We start from the raw sequence: 20,032 nt of genomic DNA, 5'->3' as shown, positions 1-20,032 counted from the left end.
GCTGATAGAATTTGAAGTTTTTGTCCAGCTGAGGGATAGTTGAGGGATAGATAGCCTATCTATATCTTTGGTGGAAAGATCTTCGTTTTTCTTCATTTGATTTTTGAGGAGCTCCTTCGCTGATCAAAACTTCTTTATATTAGCTAGATCAAGACGAAAGGCGTCATTTCATGTTTTGCATCAGATGAAACAGAGATATTTATTTATACATTCATTCGATTTTCTACTCAGATGTAATAATTTCTTTCTATTTTTTCATAGAAACTAATTTGATTTTATATACAACAGTTACCAACAGTGGTGATAGACTACTACAAAAGAAAAAGTTGAGTTGATGAACTACCTGGTCTTAACTATACACAGAATATCAATTTCATATATCATAAATCATTTACAGTCTATCCTTTCTTTTTAGACAATATTTTACTATTTGGTGGTATAAAACCCTAAAAGAATATTGATTCTCTTATTCAGTTCTCTTTTTTGCTTTGCAAACTCCGTTGTTTTCCCATATTCTTCCTTAGTAACACCTTTTTTAATACAAATAGTACTTCGCTCCGATTTGTGACTTGAATTTGAATCTTAACGGATATGCTCAATCTTTACTGTGCTTGCTTCACCAAAACACATACATACATACATATACCAAGGCTTTTCCCCCCTTACAAGGGAGGTAGCCAAAAAAGGAAAAGGCATAAAATCATTCCCACCCATTCCATCCCTGAATACACTCCACACCTCTCCACCCTCCCTCTTATCTTAGCACCTCCTGGATGACGGGTCATCCCTACACCTTGTCCACTGCCTTGGGTCAGAAGCAGTGTCGCAAGACAACCCTATCTCACCTAAATACACCTTCACTATAATCAGCCTTGTCCGAATTGCTAAAAAACAAACAAGTGAACACGAACAAAAATTCAACTTTCATGATGAAGGTAAATATGATCAGAGGAACTCAACGTTCATATCTTCCTGTATAACGTATATCTTCTACCTAGGACTGGCTTCGCAAAACTTTGTGTAGTCTAGAGATATCTTCCACTTAAAGATTGATCTCAAAGTTCTGTATAACAGAGAAATACCTTTCACTTTAAGCTGAATCATCCGAAATTTGATTCATTAATGGGATATTAGATTATTCTCGTTCTATAATGAGATATATAACTTAAAGACAAGTTGACATATTTCAAACAAGTAAAATACACAAATAATATATTATTTAAGAAATAAAAAAATATCATCTTACTGTAAGGAATTAAGTCACTCGCGAGATGCTATTAGTTGAGTTTATTAGCACTATATACATGTCTGTACAAAATTCACATTGTATAAAGGGAGCAGGTAAGGAAGATATAAAAGTAAATTGTTGCTGCTTTCGTCTTATCAATTTTAGAAGCTTTTGACTATAGTAATGTCAATCGAGTTGCATTTATTTATATAGCCTTCACGGAATGTGCTTAGTATAGCACATCCACGTAGTGAAAGGTTTTAAATTTTGAAAGGAAGGGGAAGGGACACATAACAAGTTAGCGGCCAAAGCCAAGGGGAGGTTTACACACATGCTCGCCAAGACACCTGTCGAAGCAACACTTGTCCACACCTCCGCAAGCTCCGTCGTTGGAACAGGTGACGGGAGGTCCAGAGACGCGTGGGCACAGGGGTCTGACGGGTGGGCACTGTCCTGGCTTGACGATCTGCGTTGCGATGGGGTTGGTGGGTTGGTTGACGTTCTCGCAGCAGTAGGCCGCTCCCTCGGGAGTGCGACACCAGTAACGGCAGCCACTGGTTGGTGCCACAACAGACCCCAAACCACCAGCAAGTCCAGGGCTCAAACCACCAATGATACCAGGACTCACACCACCAACAACACCGCTGATGCCACCAAGTCCTCCAAATCCTCCCAAGTTACCAAAGCCTTGATTGCCGAATCCCAGTCCACCAAAGCCAAAAGTAGGCTGAGCTCCGAAGCTACCAACGCCGCCTAATACAGGCTGAACTCCGGCCACGGATGGTGAGAGTAAAGATGGACCGCCGAAGAATCGAGTCCTCGGAGAGCCACTGGTGCCTCCACTCTTCTTACTCGATTTCTTGGAATCGTCATCCGCCGCTACGAGAGCGAGGGCCACCAGCAGTACACACAGGTATCTCATCCTAAAACCAATGAACACTGTTTACAATACGCACAAATCACACTATATTATAACCATTACAAATGAAACAATGTAAGAAAAAATGTGATTGTGTGTGTGTGTGTGTATGTGTATGTGTGTGTGTGTGTGTGTGTGTGTGTGTGTGTGTGTGTGTTTGTGTGTTTGTGTGTGTATGTATATAGTTGATTGAGCGTGTGTGTATTCTCCTTTAAGAACTAGGCCCCTCTTGCTTACTTGAAGTGTAATTGGCAGTGCCAAGGAGACAATGGTGACCAGATAAGTCTCCGTGGCTTTATATAGGAACCCTCCTCTTCCTCCCTTCTTACCTTCCTACGGTCAGGTAGGTAAACATTGGCCTTTGTGTGAGTCGTCGTTAGAGGGCGAAATAAGCAAGAACTAGTTTCGTCGTGCTACACAAATTACTTCCTTAGTAGCACATGACCTTTCGTCCAACCCCATAGATTCAACCCCTTATCCTTGAGCTTCTACGTTTACCTGAATAAATGTGGCCAGTTTTGCCTCAGGGTCCTACTCCGTAGTGTTCCTTAACTGTTAATCGAAACGGCATTAACTCCTTCGGTATGGGTTTTTCATTCAACAGAATTATTTTACATACAAATAATATTATCACTATTGAAACTAAAATGTGTTACTTGCAACTTAGTAACGGAGTGAGTGTTTAGTATGTTCGTCCGTGTACAGTGTATTAGTACGGTTATATCCCAATATTAGGGATAGGTGTGATCTACAAGTTGATAGAGTACATGAATGGAGACCCTGTAGTCGCCATTTTGATTCTAGGCCTCAGGCATAACTTCGGCAACATAAGGTAAAGGTGAGGAATGTGCACCAGGAGGCATTTAGTTGTGGTGGAAGTCGTCATCTTTGTTATGTTTAATCGGACATCAGGGGAAATGGATAGTCACCAATAACCGGATGATTAGTCTGGGGCTGAATCATTGCAAATATTCTGTCTCAGGGCACTGTTGAGCTGATTGGTCAAATTAGAAATGCGATTTTTTTTTTGCCTCAACTTGGTGAATCTTCTCATGATATATAATCCTGATAATGTCTAGATAAATGCATTCCATTACTGTAATGTTATATAATGTATATGCAAGAAATTTGAAATGTTATAGGTTGAAGTTGTTAAAAATTAAATTATCACTCAAGTCAATAAAAATGAAGGTTTATTTGGAATGGTTGGAACAAAAGACTGCGATGACGTACTTTAGGGGTCTATAGGACAATGCATGAAAATTTCTTTGTCTGGCACTTACTTTTTTCGAAACATGAGTTTAAAGGGTACAAAGAAGTTTAGGAGTTTTTTATTATCGTTATTTGTAAACATTCTATTGAAAATGAGTTACCGCAAGAGGTATTCTGAGACACAAATGAAAAATGTCGCCAAATAATTGTATATCTGTGTTTAGATGTGATGTATATGCAAGAATTCAAGTTACAAATCATATACATTACAACATTGAAATAGATTTTACATGATTTAAAAGTGAAGAGCTAAATAATTAGATATGCTATTTTGAGCCAAAATGAGACAGTATATAACTGTTTTTATTGATTTATTTTTCAATTTACATTGATCAATCAACAAGCTGGTTGCGACTTTCCCACCAAGTTTCGTCATATATGAAGCAATATTTTCGGCTGCCTATTTCAGACACAAACACCCTCGCACCTTATCCTGTAATGTGTTAGATCGTTCCTCATAGTGATGCATGAGAAGCACTTGTAGAAAATAGTTTCATGGTAACGTTGACATTTCCCCCACTCAAGGTGTCAGGAGTGTCTTATTATCAGTTTTTATTTTACTTAAAATTTTCTTATTTTTGTATGAAAGTTAACTCATATTTACCAGATTATATTTTCAACCTCTTTATCTAACTGAATAATCTTATATATCCTAATGCTTACTATGTTCTTATATATACGTTCACGTATGTATGTGTCTATGTTTTTATATATACATATATGTTTAGCCGCATATGTGTATATATTAATTCTGCATACATGTACATATTCGCTCAAAGTTGGTCCTCATACACTTGAAATTGTCACACAATAACCACAAAAGAAAATTTGTAGATTATGTTATGAGGATCAAAGAAGTCACTCTACTTTTCGTAAAATCATGAGAGATTGATACCAGGTGTCACAAAGGTCAGAAAGATCATCACTCTAATAAATTTATATATGTCATTTCGAACACATAAGTGCCGTAGGAAAAAAGTCCTGTCATACCCGGATAAGGTCGAGCGACAGAGCGTGGAGGTATGGGGAAGGGAGAGAGGACCAGCAGCTCATATATAAGCCAGGCACAACGAGATCGGTCACACTTGTCATTCTCGTTCTGCCAAACCTCACACCAAGTAAGATACGGAATTATCATCGAGAGTTACTAGCGTATTATGTATGTTATTCTGTGACTTGCTTATATTATCTTTAAAGATAGACGATATTATTAGAAACTAATCTTATTGTGCATTCATTGTTCAGCATGCGAGTCCTGAGTGTCCTGCTTGTGGCCGTTGCCCTGGTAGCGGCGGACGACGATTCTAAGAAATCGAGTAAGAAGAGTGGAGGCACCAGTGGCTCTCCGAAGACTCGATTCTTCGGCGGTCCGTCTCTGCTTTCCCCATCCGTGGCCGGAGTTCAACCTGTATTAGGCGGCGTTGGTAGCTTCGGAGCTCAGCCTACTTTTGGCTTAGGTGGACTGGGATTCGGCAATCAAGGCTTTGGTAACATTGGAGGATTTGGAGGATTTGGAGGATTTGGAGGACTTGGTGGGATTGTTGGTGGTGTGAGTCCTGGATTTGCTGGTGGTTTGGGGTCTGTTGTGGCACCAACCAGTGGCTGCCGCTACTGGTGTCGCACTCCCGAGGGAGCAGCCTACTGCTGCGAGAACGTCAACCAACCCACCAACCCCATCGCCACTCAAGTTGTCAAGCCAGGACAGTGCCCACCCGTCAGGCCCGTGTGCCCGCGCGTCTCTGGACCTCCCGTCACCTGTTCCAACGACGGAGCCTGCGGAGGTGTGGACAAGTGTTGCTTCGACAGGTGTCTTGGTGAACATGTGTGCAAGCCTCCCCTTGGCTTCGGCCGTAGATAAGTCATTCAACCCCTTCCATTGAACTTGTACTTAATTTCTTGGTCTCTTTTGTTAGCAAGAGAACCAAGAAGATCAACTATCGTTTTCCTCGCATTTCAACATTACGACCAAACCAGTTACTTTTCATTTGACTACATTCTCTGGATACTGTATATGTACATAATGTAAATAAATGTGTCCCAGCATAAAATTTTGTCGTCTTTCTTCATCACTAGGCAAACTGGTCACGTGAAACTCCCAATTAGTTTTATTTTTAGTATATTTTATTGCACTGCGTACAATTTTTTTTCCTTCACGCATCTCCTGAAGAAATCATTTAAATTTTTTAAGATAATATTGTTCATTAAATTTTCAATGGCAGGGAGAACGCTCGAAGGAAATGAAACAATGATACGAAACAGCGACGTCTAGTAGCCAACCATCTTCCAAAAGTTGTGGAGATTAGCTCTTTTAGCATAGAGATAATATTTTGGAATTTGATTCTGGATAGTATTTGACGTTTTGCTCCAGATGACCAATGTCTGTGGGGTAGCTAGTCTATTTGTATTTTTGGTGGAAAGATAATAGTTTTCCTTCCTTTTTGAGGAGGAGTTTGAATGTGTTTGAGATGAAATTCCTGAGAAGTATGGTAGAGATTACTAGGCCGGATAGAGTGAGAAACAAAGAGGTGAGAAGGAGAGCGGGGGCAGAGAGGGAGTTGGGAGATAGGGTTGATAAAAGAGTATTAGGGTGGTTTGGACTCATGGAAAGAATGAGTGAAGAAAGATTAGTAAATGAGGCGTAGAAGGTAGAGGTAGAAGAAATGACCATGAGGAGGTGACCAAGGATGATTGGGAAAGAGGGGAATGTCTGTTGAGGAAGCAGGGGAAAAGACAGAAGATAGGGGTGAATGGAGAATGGTTGTGTATGGATGATGTTGAGATGCATGGAAGGAAATGGGTGGAGGGTGGGGGTAGGGAGTTTGCTTGAATGATATTTTTGACGCAGCTCGAAGGTATTTCTCCCCGTCTTCTCTTTTTCTGCTTGAAGGGACTGAGAGGGGGGTCGCCGATTGAATGAAGAGACCTTGCTGTGGATGTGTTGTGTCTTGTTACATTGCCTCTGACTGACGGCAGTGGGCGAGATGCAGGGATGATCCGTCATCGAGGAGGAGCCAAGATAAGAGGGAAGGAGGGGGGTGGCAAATGGGAATGGAATATGTGGGGAATAGAATGGGTGGGAATGGTTTTTATGTTTTTATTTTTTGGTTGCCTCCCTTGTAAAGGGGAAAAGCCGTTCGTGTATGTATGTCGTATATGTATATGTGCAAATTGTTTTTCTTTACGCATCTTCGGAAATCGTTTAGAATTTTAAAGATAATAGTATTTATTTTTTCACTTGGGACTTCTTAGTGGCAGGAAGAATGATCGAAGGGCCTGAAACAATTAGTAGTTAACAATTAGTAGTTGACAATCTTCCAAAATCTATGAAGATTAGCCCTTTTAGCATAGGGGATAGCAATTTGAAATCTTGTTGCTGATAGAATTTGACGTTTTTGTCCAGCTGATCAATAGTTGAGGGACAGATAGCCTATCTATATCTTTGGTGGAAAGATCTTCGTTTTTTTCATTTAATTTTTGAGGAGCTCCTTCGCTGATCAAAACTTCTTTATATTAGCTAGATCGAGACGAAAGGCGTCATTTCATGTTTTGCATCAGATGAAACAGAGGTATTTATTTATACATTCATTCGATTTTCTACTCAGATGTAATAATTTCTTTCTATTTTTTCTTTTTTATTATAGAAACTAATTTGATTTTATATGCAGCAGTTACCAACAATGGTGAAAGACTACTACAAAAGAAAAAGTTGAGTTGATGAACTACCTGGTCTCAACTATACAAAGAATATCAAGTTCATTTATCATAAATCATTCACAGTCTATCCTTTCTTTTTAGACAATATTTTCCTATTTTATGGTATAAAGCTCTAAAAGAATATTGATTCTCTTATTCAGTTATCTTTTTTGCTTTACAAACTCCGTTGTTTTCCCACATTCTTCCTTAGTAACAGCTTTTTTAATGCAAATAATCTTACATTTGTACATGCAATGCATTTGTACTTTGCTCCGATTTGTGACTTGAATTTGAATCTTAACGGATATGCTCAATCTTTACTGTGATTGCCTCACCTAAACACACCTTAACTACAGTCAGCCTTGTCCGAATTGCTAAAAACAAACAAGTGAACACGAACAAAACAGAACTTTCATGTTGAAGGTAAATATAATCAGAGGAACTCAACGTTCATATCTTCCTGTATAACGTATATCTTCTACGTAGGACTGGCTTCGCAAAACTTTGTGTAGTCTAGAGATATCTTCCACTTAAAGATTGATCTCAGAGTTCTGTATAACAGAGAAATACCTTTCATTTTAAACTGAATCATCCAAAACTTGATTCATTAATGGGATATTAAGTTATTCTCATTCTATAATAAGATATATAACTTAAAGGACAAGTTGACATATTTCAAATAAGTAAAATACACAAATGATATATGATTTAAGAAATAGAAAACATATTATCTAACTGTAAGGAATTAAGACACTCGCGAGATGCCATTAGTTGAGTTTATTAGCTTTATATACATGTTTGTACAAAATTCACATTGTATAAAGGGAGCAGGTAAGGAAGATATAAAAAGAAATTCTTGATGCTTTCGCCTTATCAATTTTCGAGGCTTTTGGCTATAGTAATGTCAATCAAATTGCATTTATTTACTTAGCCTTCACGGAATGTGCTTAGTACAGCACATCCCCGTAGTGAAAGGTTTTAAATTTTGAAAGGAAGGGGAAGGGACACATAACAAGTTAGCGGCCAAAGCCAAAGGGAGGTTTACACACATGCTCGCCAAGACACCTGTCGAAGCAACACTTGTCCACACCTCCGCAGGCTCCGTCGTTGGAACAGGTGACTGGAGGTCCAGAGACGCGTGGACACAGGGGCCTGACGGGTGGGCACTGGCCGGGCTTGACGATCTGCGTTGCGATGGGGTTGGTGGGTTGGTTGACGTTCTCGCAGCAGTAGGCCGCTCCCTCGGGAGTGCGACACCAGTAGCGGCAGCCACTGGTTGGTGCCACAACAGACCCCAAACCACCAGCAAGTCCAGGGCTCACACCGCCAATGATACCAGGACTCACACCACCAACAATACCGCTGATGCCACCAAGTCCTCCAAATCCTCCCAAGTTACCAAAGCCTTGATTGCCGAATCCCAGTCCACCAAAGCCAAAAGTAGGCTGAGCTCCGAAGCTACCAACACCGCCTAATACAGGTTGAACTCCGGCCACGGATGGTGAAAGTAAAGATGGTCCGCCGAAGAATCGAGTCCTCGGAGAGCCACTGGTGCCTTCACTCTTTTTCTTCGATTTCTTGGAATCGTCATCCGCCGCTACGAGAGCGAGGGCCACCAGCAGTACACACAGGTATCTCATCCTAAAACCAATGAACACTGTTTACAATGCGCACAAATCACACTATATTATAACCATTACAAATGAAACAATGTAAGAAAAAGTGTGATTGTGTGTGTGTGTGTGTGTGTGTGTGTGTGTGTGTGTGTTTGTGTGTTTGTGTGTGTATGTATATAGTTGAGTGAGCGTGTGTGTATTCTCCTTTAAGAACTAGGCCCCTCTTGCTTACTTGAAGTGTAATTGGCAGTGCCAAGGAGACAATGGTGACCAGATAAGTCTTCGTGGCTTTATATAGGAACCCTCCTCTTCCTCCCCTCCTTACCATCCTACGGTCAGGTAGGTAAACATTGGCCTTTGTGTGAGTCGTCGTTAGAGGGCGAGATAAGCAAGAACTAGTTGTGTCGTGCTACACAAATTACTTCCTTAGTAGCACATGACCTTTCGTCCAACCCCATAGATTCAGCCCTTTATCCTTGAGCTTCTACGTTTACCTGAATAAATGTGGCCAGTTCTGCCTCAGGGTCCTACTCTCATATGACAGAACTGGTTCGAGCAGAATCCGTAGTGTTCCTTAAATGCTAATCGAAACGGCATTAACCCCTTTGGTATGGTTTCTTCATTCAACAGAATTATTTTACATACAAATAATATTATCACTATTGAAACTAAAATGTGTTACTTGCAACTTAGTAACGGAGTGAGTGTCTTGTATGTTCGTCCGTGTACAAAGTATTAGTACGATTATATCCCAATATTAGGGATAGGTGTGATCTACAAGTTGATAGAGTACATGAATGGAGACCCTGTAGTCGCCATTTTGATTCTAGGCCTCAGGCATAACTTCGGCAACATATGGTAAAGGTGAGGAATGTGCACCAGGAGGCATTTAGTTGTGGTGGAAGTCGTCATCTTTGTTATGTTTAATCGAACATCAAGGGAAATGGACAGTCACCGATAACCGGATGATTAGTCTGGGGCTGATTCATTGCAAGTATTCTGTCTCAGGGCACTGTTGAGCTGATTGGTCAAATTAGAAATGCGATTTTTTTTTTCTTGCCTCAACTTGATGAATCTTCTCATGATACATAATCCTGATAATGTCTAGATAAATGCATTCAATTCCTGTAATGTTATATAATGTATATGCAAGAAATTTGAAATGTTATAGGTTGAAGTTGTTAAAAACTAAATTATCACTCAAGTCAATAAAAATGAAGGTTTATTTGGAATGGTTGGAACAAAAGACTGCGATGACGTACTTTAGGGGTGTATCATAGAACAATGCATGAAAACTTCGTCGTCTGTCACTTACTTTTTTCGAAACATGAGTTTAAAGTGTACCAAGAAGTTTAGGAGTTTTTTATTATCGTTATTTGTAAACATTCTATTAATAATGAGTTACCGAAATGAAAAATGTCGCCAAATAATTGTATATCTGTGTTTAGATGGGGTCATTTCATTATTGTGATGTGATATATGTGCAAGAATTCAAGTTACAAATCATATACATTACAACGTTGAAATAGATTTTACATGATTTAAAAGTGGAGAGCTAGATAATTAGATATGCTATTTTGAGGCAAAGTGAGGCAGTATATAACTGCTTTTTTATTTATTTTTCAATTTACATGGATCAATCAACAAGCTGCTTGCAACTTTCCCACCAAGTTTCGTCATATATGAAGCTTTATGCTGTAATATGTTAGATCGTTCCTCATAGTGATGCATGAGAAGCACTTGTAGTAAATAGTTTCATGGTAACGTTGACATTTCCCCCACTCAAGGTGTCAGGAGTGTCTTATTATCAGTTTTTATTTTACTTAAAATTTTCTTATTTTTGTATGAAAGTTAACTCATATTTACCAGATTATATTTTCAACCTCTTTATCTAACTGAATAATCTTATATATCCTAATGCTTTTTATGTTCTTATATATACGTTCACGTATGTATGTGTCTATGTTTTTATATATACATATATGTTTGTCCGCATATGTGTATATATTAAATACGCATACATGTACATATTCACTCAAAGTTGGTCCTCATACACTTGAAAATGTCACACAATAACCACAAAAGAAAATTGGTAGATTATGTTATGAGGAACAAAGAAGTCACTCTACTTTTCGTAAAATCATGGGAGATTGATACCAGGTGTCACAAAGGTCAGAAAGATCATCACTCTAATAAATTGATGTATGTTATTTCGAACACATAAGTGCCGTAGGAAAAAAGTCGTGTCTTACCCGGATAAGGTCGAGCGACAGAGCGTGGAGGTATGGGGAAGGGAGAGAGGACCAGCAGCTCATATAAAAGCCAGGTACAACGAGATCGGTCACACTTGTCATTCTCGTTCTGCCAAACCTCACACCAAGTAAGATACGGAGTTATCATCAAGAGTTACTAGCGTATTATGTATGTTATCCTGTGACTTGCTTATATTATCTTTAAAGATAGAAGATATTATTAGAAACTAATCTTATTGTGTATTCATTATTCAGCATGCGAGTCCTGAGTGTCCTGCTTGTGGCCGTTGCCCTGGTAACGGCGGACGACGATTCTAAGAAATCGAGTAAGAAGAGTGGAGGCACCAGTGGCTCTCCGAAGACTCGATTCTTCGGCGGTCCGTCTCTGCTATCCCCATCCGTGGCCGGAGTTCAACCCGTATTAGGCGGCGTTGGTAGCTTCGGAGCTCAGCCTACTTTTGGCTTAGGTGGACTGGGATTCGGAAATCAAGGCTTTGGAGGAATTGGAGGAGTCGGAGGATTTGGAGGATTTGGAGGACTTGGTGGCATTGTTGGTGGTGTGAGTCCTGGTATCATTGGTGGTGTGAGTCCTGGACTTACTGGTGGTTTGGGGTCTGTTGTGGCACCAACCAGTGGCTGTCGCTACTGGTGTCGCACTCCCGAGGGAGCAGCCTACTGCTGCGAGAACGTCAACCAACCCACCAACCCCATCGCCACTCAAGTTGTCAAGCCAGGACAGTGCCCACCCGTGAGGCCCGTGTGCCCGCGCGTCTCTGGACCTCCCGTCACCTGTTCCAACGACGGAGCCTGCGGAGGTGTGGACAAGTGTTGCTTCGACAGGTGTCTTGGTGAACATGTGTGCAAGCCTCCCCTTGGCTTCGGCCGTAGATAAGTCATTCAACCCTTTCCATTGAACTTGTACTTAATTTCTGGGTCTCTTTTGTTAGCAAGAGAACCAAGATCAACTATCGTTTTCCTCGCATTTCAACATTATGACCAAACCAGTTACTTTTTATTTGACTACATTCTCTGGATACTGTATATGTACATAATGTAAATAAATGTGTCCCAGCATAAAATTTTGTCGTCTTTCTTCATCACTAGGCAAACTGGTCACGTGAATCTCCCAATTAGTTTTATTTTTAGTATAGTTTATTGCACTGCGTACATTTTTTTTCCTTCACGCATCTCCTGAAGAAATAATTTAAATCTTTTTAAATAATATTGTTCATTAAATTTTCAATGGCAGGGAGAACGCTCGAAGGAAATGAAACAATTATACGAAACAGCGACATCTAGTAGCTCTGAATCAGGGCAGTGGGCGAGATGCAGGGATGTTCTGTCATCCAGGAGGAGCCAAGATAAGAGGGAAGAAGGGGGATGGCGAATGGGAATGGAATATGTGGGGGATAGAATGGGTGGGAGTGGATTTTATGCTTTTGTTTTTTGGCTGCCTCCCTTGTAAGGGGGAAAAGCCGTTCGTGTATGTATGTCGTATATGTTTATGTGATTGTTTTTCTTTACGCATCTTAGGAAATCGTTTAGAATTTTTAGGATAATAGTGTTAATTTTTTCACTTGGGAATTCTTAGTGGAAGGTAGAATGATCGAAGGGCCTGAAACAATTAGTAATTAACAATTATTAGTTGACAATCTTCCAAAATTTATTAAGATTAGCCCTTTCAGCATGGAGGATAATATCTTGGAATCTTGTTGCTGATAGAATTTGAAGTTTTTGTCCAGCTGAGGGATAGATAGCCTATTTATATATTTGGTGGAAAAATCTTCGTTTTTTTCATTTAATTTTTGAGGAGCTCCTTCGCTGATCAAAACTTCTTTATATTAGCTAGATCGAGACGAAAGGCGTCATTTTATGTTTTGCATCAGATGAAATAGAGATATTTATTTATACATTTATTAAATTTTCTACTCAGATGTAATAATTTCTTTCTATTTTTTTCTTTTTTATTATAGAAACTAATTTGATTTTATATGCAACAGTTACTAACAGTGGTGATAGACTACTACAAAAGAAAAAGTTGAGTTGATGAAGTACCTGGTCTTAACTATACACAGAATATCAAGTTCATTTATCATAAATCATTCACAGTCTATCCTTTCTTTTTAGACAATATTTTCCTATTTTCTGGTATAAAACCCTAAAAGAATATTGATTCTATTATTCAGTTCTCTTTTTTGCTTTAAAAACTCCGTTTTTTCACAAATTCTTCCTTAGTAACAGCTTTCTTAATACAAATAATCTTACATTTGTACATGTAAGGCATTTGTACTTTGCTCCAATTTGTGACTTGAATTTGAATCTTAACAGATATGCTCAATTTTTATTGTGGATGCCTCACCTAGACACACCTTAACTATAATCGGCCTTGTCCGAATTGCTAAAAAACAAACAAGTGAACACGAACAAAAATTGAACTTTCATGTTGAAGATAAATATGATCAGAGGAACTCAACGTTCATATCTTCCTGTAGAACGTATATCTTCTACCTAGGATTGGCTTCGCAAAACTTTGTGTAGTCTAGAGATATCTTCCACTTAAAGATTGATCTCAAAGTTCTGTATAACAGAGAAATACCTTTCATTTTAAGCTGAATCATCCAAAACTTGATTCATTAATGGGATATTAAATTATTCTCATTCTATAATAAGATATATAATTTAAAGGACAAGTTGACATATTTCAAATAAGTAAAATACACAAATGATATATGATAGAAATAGAAAAGATATTATTTTACTGTAAGGAATTAAGACACTCGCGAGATGCCATTAGTTGAGTTTATTAGCTTTATATACATGTTTGTACAAAATTCACATTGTATAAAGGGAGCAGGTAAGGAAGATATAAAACGAAATTATTGCTGCTTTCGTCTTATCAATTCTCGAAGCTTTTGGCCATAGTAATGTCAATCAAATTGCATTTATTTACTTAGCCTTCACGGAATGTGCTTAGTACAGCACATCCACGTAGTGAAAGGTTTTAAATTTTGAAAGGAAGGGGAAAGGACACATAACAAGTTAGCGGCCAAAGCCAAGGGGAGGTTTACATACATGCTCGCCAAGACACCTGTCGAAGCAACACTTGTCCACACCTCCGCAGGCTCCGTCGTTGGAACAGGTGACGGGAGGTCCAGAGACGCGTGGACACAGGGGCCTGACGGGTGGGCACTGGCCGGGCTTGACGATCTGCGTGGCGATGGGGTTTGTGGGTTGGTTTACGTTTTCGCAGCAGTAGGCCGCTCCCTCGGGAGTGCGACACCAGTAGCGACAGCCACTGGTTGGTGCCACAACAGACCCCAAACCACCAGCAAGACCAGGGCTCACACCACCAATGATACCAGGACTCACACCACCAACAACACCGCTGATGCCACCAAGTCCTCCAAATCCTCCCAAATTACCAAAGCCTTGATTGCCGAATCCCAGTCCACCAAAGCCAAAAGTAGGCTGAGCTCCGAAGCTACCAACACCGCCTAATACAGGTTGAACTCCGGCCACGGATGGTGAAAGTAAAGATGGACCGCCGAAGAATCGAGTCCTCGGAGAGCCACTGGTGCCTCCACTCTTCTTACTCGATTTCTTGGAATCGTCATCCGCCGCTACGAGAGCGAGGGCCACCAGCAGTACACACAGGTATCTCATCCTAAAACCAATGAACACTGTTTACAATGCGCACAAATCACACTATATTATAACCATTACAAATGAAACAATTTAAGATTTTCTGTGAGAGTGTGTGTGTGTGTGTGTGTGTATGTGTGTGTGTTTGTGTGTGTGTGTGTGTGTGTGTGTGTGTGTGTGTGTGTGTATGTGCGTGTTTGCGTGTGTGTTTGTGTGTGTGTATATAGTTGAGTGTGTGTATATTCTCCTTTAAGAACTAGTCCCCTCTTGCTTACTTAAAGTGTAATTGGCAGTGCCAAGGAGACAATGGTGACCAGATAAGTCTTCATGGCTTTATATAGGAACCCTCCTCTTCCTCCCTCCTCACCTTCCTATGGTCAGGTAAACATTGGCCTTTGTGTGAGTCATCGTTAGAGGGCGAGATAAGCAAGAACTAGTTGTGTCGTGCTACACAAATTACTTCCTTAGTAGCACATGACCTTTCGTCCAACCCCATAGATTCAACCCCTTATCCTTGAGCTTCTACGTTTTCCTGAATAAATGTGGCCAGTCTTGCCTCAGGGTCCTACTCTCATATGGCAAAACTGGTTCGAGCAGAATCCGTAGTGTTCCTTAAATGCTAATCGAAACGGCATTAACCCCTTTGGTATGGGTTCTTCATTCAACAAAATGATTTTACATACAAATGATATAATTAGTATTGAAACTAAAATGTCTTACTTGCAACTTAGTAACGGAGTGAGTGTTTAGTATGTTCGTCCGTGTACAATGTATTAGTACGATTATATCCCAATATTAGGGATAGGTGTGATCTACAAATTGATAGAGTATATGAATGTAGACCCTGTAGTCGCCACTTTGATTCTAAGCCTCAGGCATAACTTCGGCAACATAAGGTTAAGGTGAGGAATGTGCACCTGGAGGCATTTAGTTGTGGAGGAAGTCATCTTTGTTATGTATAATCGGACATCAGGGGAAATGGACAGTCACCGATAACCGGATAATTAGTCTGGGGCTGATTCATTGCAAATATTCTGTCTCAGGGCACTGTTGAGCTGATTGGTCAAATTAGAAATGCGATTTTTTTTTTGCCTCAACTTGATGATTCTTCTCATGATATATAATCCTGATAATGTCTAGATAAATGCATTCCATTACTATAATGTTATATAATGTATATGAAAGAAATTTGAAATGTTATAGGTTGAAGGTGTTAAAAATTAAATTATCACTCAAGTCAGTAAAAATGAAGGTTTATTTGCAATGGTTGGAACAAAAGACTGCGATGACGTACTTTAGGGGTGTATCATAGAACAATGCATGAAAACTTCCTCGTCTGTCACTTACTTTTTTCGAAACATGAGTTTAAAGGGCACAAAGAAGTTTAGGAGTTTTTTATTATCGTTATTTGTAAACATTCTATTGAAAATGAGTTACCGAAAGAGGCATTCTGAGACACAAATGAAAAATATCGCCAAATAATTGTATATCTGTGTTTAGATGTGATATATATGCAAGAATTCAAGTTACAAATTATATACATTACAACAATGAAATAGATTTTATATGATTTAAAAGTGGAAAGCTAAACAATTAGATATGGTATTTTGAGCTAAAATGAGACAGTATATAACTGTTTTTATTGATTTATTTTTCAATTTACATAGATCAATCAACAAGCTGGTTGCGACTTTCCCACCAAGTTTCGTCATATATGAAGCAATATTTTCGGCTGCCTATATCAGACACAAACACCCTCGCACCTTATCCTGTAATGTGTTAGATCGTTCCTCACAGTGATGCATGAGAAGCACTTGTAGAAAATAGTTTCATGGTAACGTTGACATTTCCCCCACTCAAGGTGTCAGGAGTGTCTTATTATCAGTTTTTATTTTACTTGAAATTTTCTTATTTTTGTATGAAAGTTAACTCATATTTACTAGATTATCTTTTTAACCTCTTTATCTAACTGAATAATTTTATATATCCTAATGCTTACTATGTTCTTATATATACGTTCACGTATGTATGTGTATATGTTTTTATATATACATATATGTTTGGCCGCATATGTGTATATATTAAGTACGCATACATGTACATATTCGCTCAAAGTTGGTCCTCATACACTTGAAATTGTCACACAATAACCACAAAAGAAAATTTGTAGATTATGTTATGAGGAACAAAGAAGTCACTCTACTTTTCGTAAAATCATGGGAGATTGATACCAGGTGTCACAAAGGTCAGAAAGATCATCACTCTAATAAATTGATATATGTCATTTCGAACACATAAGTGCCGTAGGAAAAAAGTCCTGTCTTACCCGGATAAGGTCGAGCGACAGAGCGTGGAGGTATGGGGAAGGGAGAGAGGACCAGCAGCTCATATATAAGCCAGGCACAACGAGATCGGTCACACTTGTCATTCTCGTTCTGCCAAACCTCACACCAAGTAAGATACGGAGTTATCATCAAGAGTTACTAGCGTATTATGTATGTTATTCTGTGACTTGCTTATATTATCTTTAAAGATAGAAGATATTATTAGAAACTAATCTTAATGTGCATTCATTATTCAGCATGCGAGTCCTGAGTGTCCTGCTTGTGGCCGTTGCCCTGGTAGCGGCGGACGACGATTCTAAGAAATCGAGTAAGAAGAGTGGAGGCACCAGTGGCTCTCCGAAGACTCGGTTCTTCGGCGGTCCGTCTCTGCTTTCCCCATCCGTGGCCGGAGTTCAACCCGTATTAGGCGGCGTTGGTAGCTTCGGAGCTCAGCCTACTTTTGGCTTAGGTGGACTGGGATTCGGAAATCAAGGCTTTGGAGGAATTGGAGGATTTGGAGGATTTGGAGGACTTGGTGGGATTGTTGGTGGTGTGAGTCCTGGTATCATTGGTGGTGTGAGTCCTGGTCTTGCTGGTGGTTTGGGGTCTGTTGTGGCACCAACCAGTGGCTGCCGCTACTGGTGTCGCACTCCCGAGGGAGCAGCCTACTGCTGCGAGAACGTCAACCAACCCACCAACCCCATCGCCACTCAAGTTGTCAAGCCAGGACAGTGCCCACCCGTCAGGCCTGTGTGCCCGCGCGTCTCTGGACCTCCCGTCACCTGTTCCAACGACGGAGCCTGCGGAGGTGTGGACAAGTGTTGCTTCGACAGGTGTCTTGGTGAACATGTGTGCAAGCCTCCCCTTGGCTTCGGCCGTAGATAAGTCATTCAACCCTTACCATTGAACTTGTACATAATTTCTCGGTCTCTTTTGTTAGCAAGAAAACCAAGAAGATCAACTATCGTCTTCCTCGCATTTCAACACTATGACCAAACCATTTACCTTTTATTTGACTACATTTTCTGGATACTGTATATGTACATAATGTGAATAAATGTGTCCCAGCATAAAATTTTGTCGTCTTTCTTCATCACTAGGCAAACTGGTCACGTGAATCTCCTAATCAATTTTATTTTTTGTATATTTTATTACACTGCGTACAATTTTTTTCCTTCACGTATCTCCAGAAGAAATAATTTCAACCTTTTAGAATGATATTGCTCATTAAATTTTCAATGGCAGGGAGAACGCTTGAAGGAAGTGAAACAATTATACGAAACAGCGACATCTAGTAGCTAACAATCTTCCAAAATTTATGAAAATTAGTTCTTTTAGCATAGAGACAATATTTTGGAATTTGATTCTGGATAGTATTTGACGTTTTGATCCAGATGATCAATGTCTGTGTGGTAGTTAGTCTATCTGTATCTTTGGTGGAAAGATAATAGTTTTTCTTCCTTTTTGAGGAGCTCCATATACTAATAAAACTATTATGTTATCCAATTCAAGACGAAAGGCCTCATATATTGCCTTGCATTAGATTTAATTGAAAGGCTTTTCATTTATGTATTCATGAGGTGAATGGATGGGGTGAAGGGGGCTTTGGGGAAGAGGGAAATGTCTGTTGAGGAAGGACGGGAGAGGACAGAAGACAGGGGTGAATGGAGAATGGTTGTATATGGATGATGTTGTGATGCATGAGGTGGAATAGGCGGGGGGATGGGGGGTGAGGTAGTATGTGTGAACAAAATTTGACGCAGCCCGAAGGGATTTCTCCCCGTCTTCTCCTTTTATGCATGGGGGGATGGAGAGGGGGGGGGGTCGCCGATTTAATGAAGCGGCCTTGCTGTGGATGTGCTGTGTCTTGCGACACTGCTTCTGACCCAGGGCAGTGGACAAGGTGCAGGGATGACCCGTCATCCAGGAGGTGCTAAGATAAGAGGGAGGGTGTAGGGGTGTGGAATGTATTCAGGGATGGAATGGGTGGGAATGATTTTATGCCTTTCCCTTTTTGGCTACCTCCCTTGTAAGGGGAAAAAAGCCTTGGTATATGTATGTATGTATGTATGTATCAATTTTACTATTTTGATCTAATCACTCCTTACTGAGTTTTTATTATTTATTCATTTCTCAACTTTGGAAACCAATTTGGTTTTATATACAACAGTTATAAACAGTCGTGACAGACTACTACAAAAGAAAATGTTGAATTTATACATCTGAACTTTGAGAGGAAATTAATACTGGGCCGCACGAGACACCACAAACTGAACTTCTTGGACTGAACTATACACATAATATAAAATATATTTATCATAAAACGAAATATCGATTTCCAACATGAATGATGGCTTTTATCAAATTTAACTTTATTGCATTGCTTCATTCACAGACTTTCTTTTTCGACACCATTTTCCTATTTTCTGTTATAAAACTCTAAGAAAATTCTTGCTTCTCTTATTAAGTTTTCTTTTTTGACTCAACAAACTCCATTGATTTCCTGCACTCTTCCTTAGAGATAATCTTAATCCTTAATCTTTCCTTAATAATCTTATCTTTTATGGAAGACCTGTCAATAACTTTGTTCAGATTTGTGAACTGAATTCTAATTTTAACGGCCATGCTCAATCTTTATTGTGCTAGCCTTACCTTAACTCATCTTCACTCTGATCAGGATTGTCCGTGTTGCTAACAAGCGAACAAGTGAACACGACCAAAAACATAACCTCCTTGTTGAAGGTAAATAAGTGGTTATGATAAGAGGAATTCAGCGTTCATTCCCTTCTGTATAACTTAAATATATCTTCCATCTAGGACTGACTTCGTAAAACTTTGTGTAGTTTAGAGATATCTTCCACTTTAGACAGACTACGAATACCTTTTACTCCAAGCGAAATCAGTTAAAACTTGATTCAATAAAAGGATATAAAGTTCTTCACATTCTATAATGAGATATATCATTTAAAGGACAAATGTACATATTTCAAGTTAGTACAATACACAGTGTATGAATTAATAGAAAAATACGATTTTACTGTAAGGAATCTAAGACGCTCACGAGATAAATTTGGTTGAGTTTATTA

The 20,032-nt window shown here is 39.5% G+C and overlaps 6 protein-coding genes across 6 annotated transcripts; 3 read left to right on the top strand and 3 right to left on the bottom strand.

Moving 5' to 3' along the window:
• Positions 1 to 1,526: 1,526 nt before the first annotated feature.
• On the bottom strand, positions 1,527 to 4,557 carry LOC143019071 (uncharacterized). The gene is made up of 2 exons (XM_076174770.1): positions 4,410 to 4,557; positions 1,527 to 2,167 (listed from the first exon to the last, which is right to left on the bottom strand). The coding sequence occupies exons 1-2, from the start codon at positions 4,555 to 4,557 to the stop codon at positions 1,527 to 1,529; spliced, it is 789 nt and encodes a 262-aa protein (XP_076030885.1).
• A 108-nt stretch (positions 4,558 to 4,665) lies between these two features.
• Positions 4,666 to 5,277, top strand: LOC143019070 (uncharacterized). Its single transcript, XM_076174769.1, has one exon. It carries the CDS (start codon positions 4,666 to 4,668, stop codon positions 5,275 to 5,277), a length of 612 nt encoding a protein of 203 aa, XP_076030884.1.
• Positions 5,278 to 8,128: 2,851 nt separating this feature from the next.
• LOC143019069 (uncharacterized) lies at positions 8,129 to 11,128 on the bottom strand. Its single transcript, XM_076174768.1, has 2 exons — positions 10,981 to 11,128; positions 8,129 to 8,769 (listed from the first exon to the last, which is right to left on the bottom strand). The coding sequence occupies exons 1-2, from the start codon at positions 11,126 to 11,128 to the stop codon at positions 8,129 to 8,131; spliced, it is 789 nt and encodes a 262-aa protein (XP_076030883.1).
• Positions 11,129 to 11,236: 108 nt separating this feature from the next.
• LOC143019146 (uncharacterized) lies at positions 11,237 to 11,872 on the top strand. The gene is made up of 2 exons (XM_076174838.1): positions 11,237 to 11,354; positions 11,448 to 11,872. Exons 1-2 carry the CDS (start codon positions 11,237 to 11,239, stop codon positions 11,870 to 11,872), a joined length of 543 nt encoding a protein of 180 aa, XP_076030953.1.
• A 2,147-nt stretch (positions 11,873 to 14,019) lies between these two features.
• On the bottom strand, positions 14,020 to 15,030 carry LOC143019067 (uncharacterized). The gene is made up of 2 exons (XM_076174767.1): positions 14,990 to 15,030; positions 14,020 to 14,644 (listed from the first exon to the last, which is right to left on the bottom strand). The coding sequence occupies exons 1-2, from the start codon at positions 15,028 to 15,030 to the stop codon at positions 14,020 to 14,022; spliced, it is 666 nt and encodes a 221-aa protein (XP_076030882.1).
• Positions 15,031 to 17,204: 2,174 nt separating this feature from the next.
• Positions 17,205 to 17,831, top strand: LOC143019145 (uncharacterized). Its single transcript, XM_076174837.1, has 2 exons — positions 17,205 to 17,382; positions 17,449 to 17,831. The coding sequence occupies exons 1-2, from the start codon at positions 17,205 to 17,207 to the stop codon at positions 17,829 to 17,831; spliced, it is 561 nt and encodes a 186-aa protein (XP_076030952.1).
• The last annotated feature ends 2,201 nt before the right edge of the window (positions 17,832 to 20,032 follow it).

The sequence above is a fragment of the Oratosquilla oratoria genome, chromosome 36, assembly GCF_046742065.1.
Source record: "Oratosquilla oratoria isolate Oo_2021 chromosome 36, ASM4674206v1, whole genome shotgun sequence".
Lineage (NCBI taxonomy): Eukaryota > Metazoa > Arthropoda > Malacostraca > Stomatopoda > Squillidae > Oratosquilla > Oratosquilla oratoria.
The sequence above is the reverse complement of the archived record's forward strand: the minus strand, read 5'-3'. Positions and strand labels throughout refer to the sequence as shown.

What these genes read in the sequence shown, in the direction of transcription:
- LOC143019067 (XM_076174767.1), bottom strand. Translation starts at nt 15,030, where the DNA reads ATGACTCACACAAAGGCCAATGTTTACCTGACCATAGGAAG. An exon ending in GTTTACCTGACCATAGGAAG is followed by an intron (nt 14,645 to 14,989) that starts GTGAGGAGGGAG and finishes CATTGGTTTTAG; the next exon opens with GATGAGATACCTGTGTGTAC.
- LOC143019071 (XM_076174770.1), bottom strand. Translation starts at nt 4,557, where the DNA reads ATGATAATTCCGTATCTTACTTGGTGTGAGGTTTGGCAGAACGAGAAT. An exon ending in TGTCGCTCGACCTTATCCGG is followed by an intron (nt 2,168 to 4,409) that starts GTATGACAGGAC and finishes TATTGTAAACAG; the next exon opens with TGTTCATTGGTTTTAGGATG.
- LOC143019146 (XM_076174838.1), top strand. Translation starts at nt 11,237, where the DNA reads ATGCGAGTCCTGAGTGTCCTGCTTGTGGCCGTTGCCCTGGTAACGGCG. An exon ending in TCCGAAGACTCGATTCTTCG is followed by an intron (nt 11,355 to 11,447) that starts GCGGTCCGTCTC and finishes CTTTTGGCTTAG; the next exon opens with GTGGACTGGGATTCGGAAAT.
- LOC143019069 (XM_076174768.1), bottom strand. Translation starts at nt 11,128, where the DNA reads ATGATAACTCCGTATCTTACTTGGTGTGAGGTTTGGCAGAACGAGAAT. An exon ending in TGTCGCTCGACCTTATCCGG is followed by an intron (nt 8,770 to 10,980) that starts GTAAGACACGAC and finishes CATTGTAAACAG; the next exon opens with TGTTCATTGGTTTTAGGATG.
- LOC143019145 (XM_076174837.1), top strand. Translation starts at nt 17,205, where the DNA reads ATGCGAGTCCTGAGTGTCCTGCTTGTGGCCGTTGCCCTGGTAGCGGCG. An exon ending in ACCCGTATTAGGCGGCGTTG is followed by an intron (nt 17,383 to 17,448) that starts GTAGCTTCGGAG and finishes AAGGCTTTGGAG; the next exon opens with GAATTGGAGGATTTGGAGGA.
- LOC143019070 (XM_076174769.1), top strand. Translation starts at nt 4,666, where the DNA reads ATGCGAGTCCTGAGTGTCCTGCTTGTGGCCGTTGCCCTGGTAGCGGCG.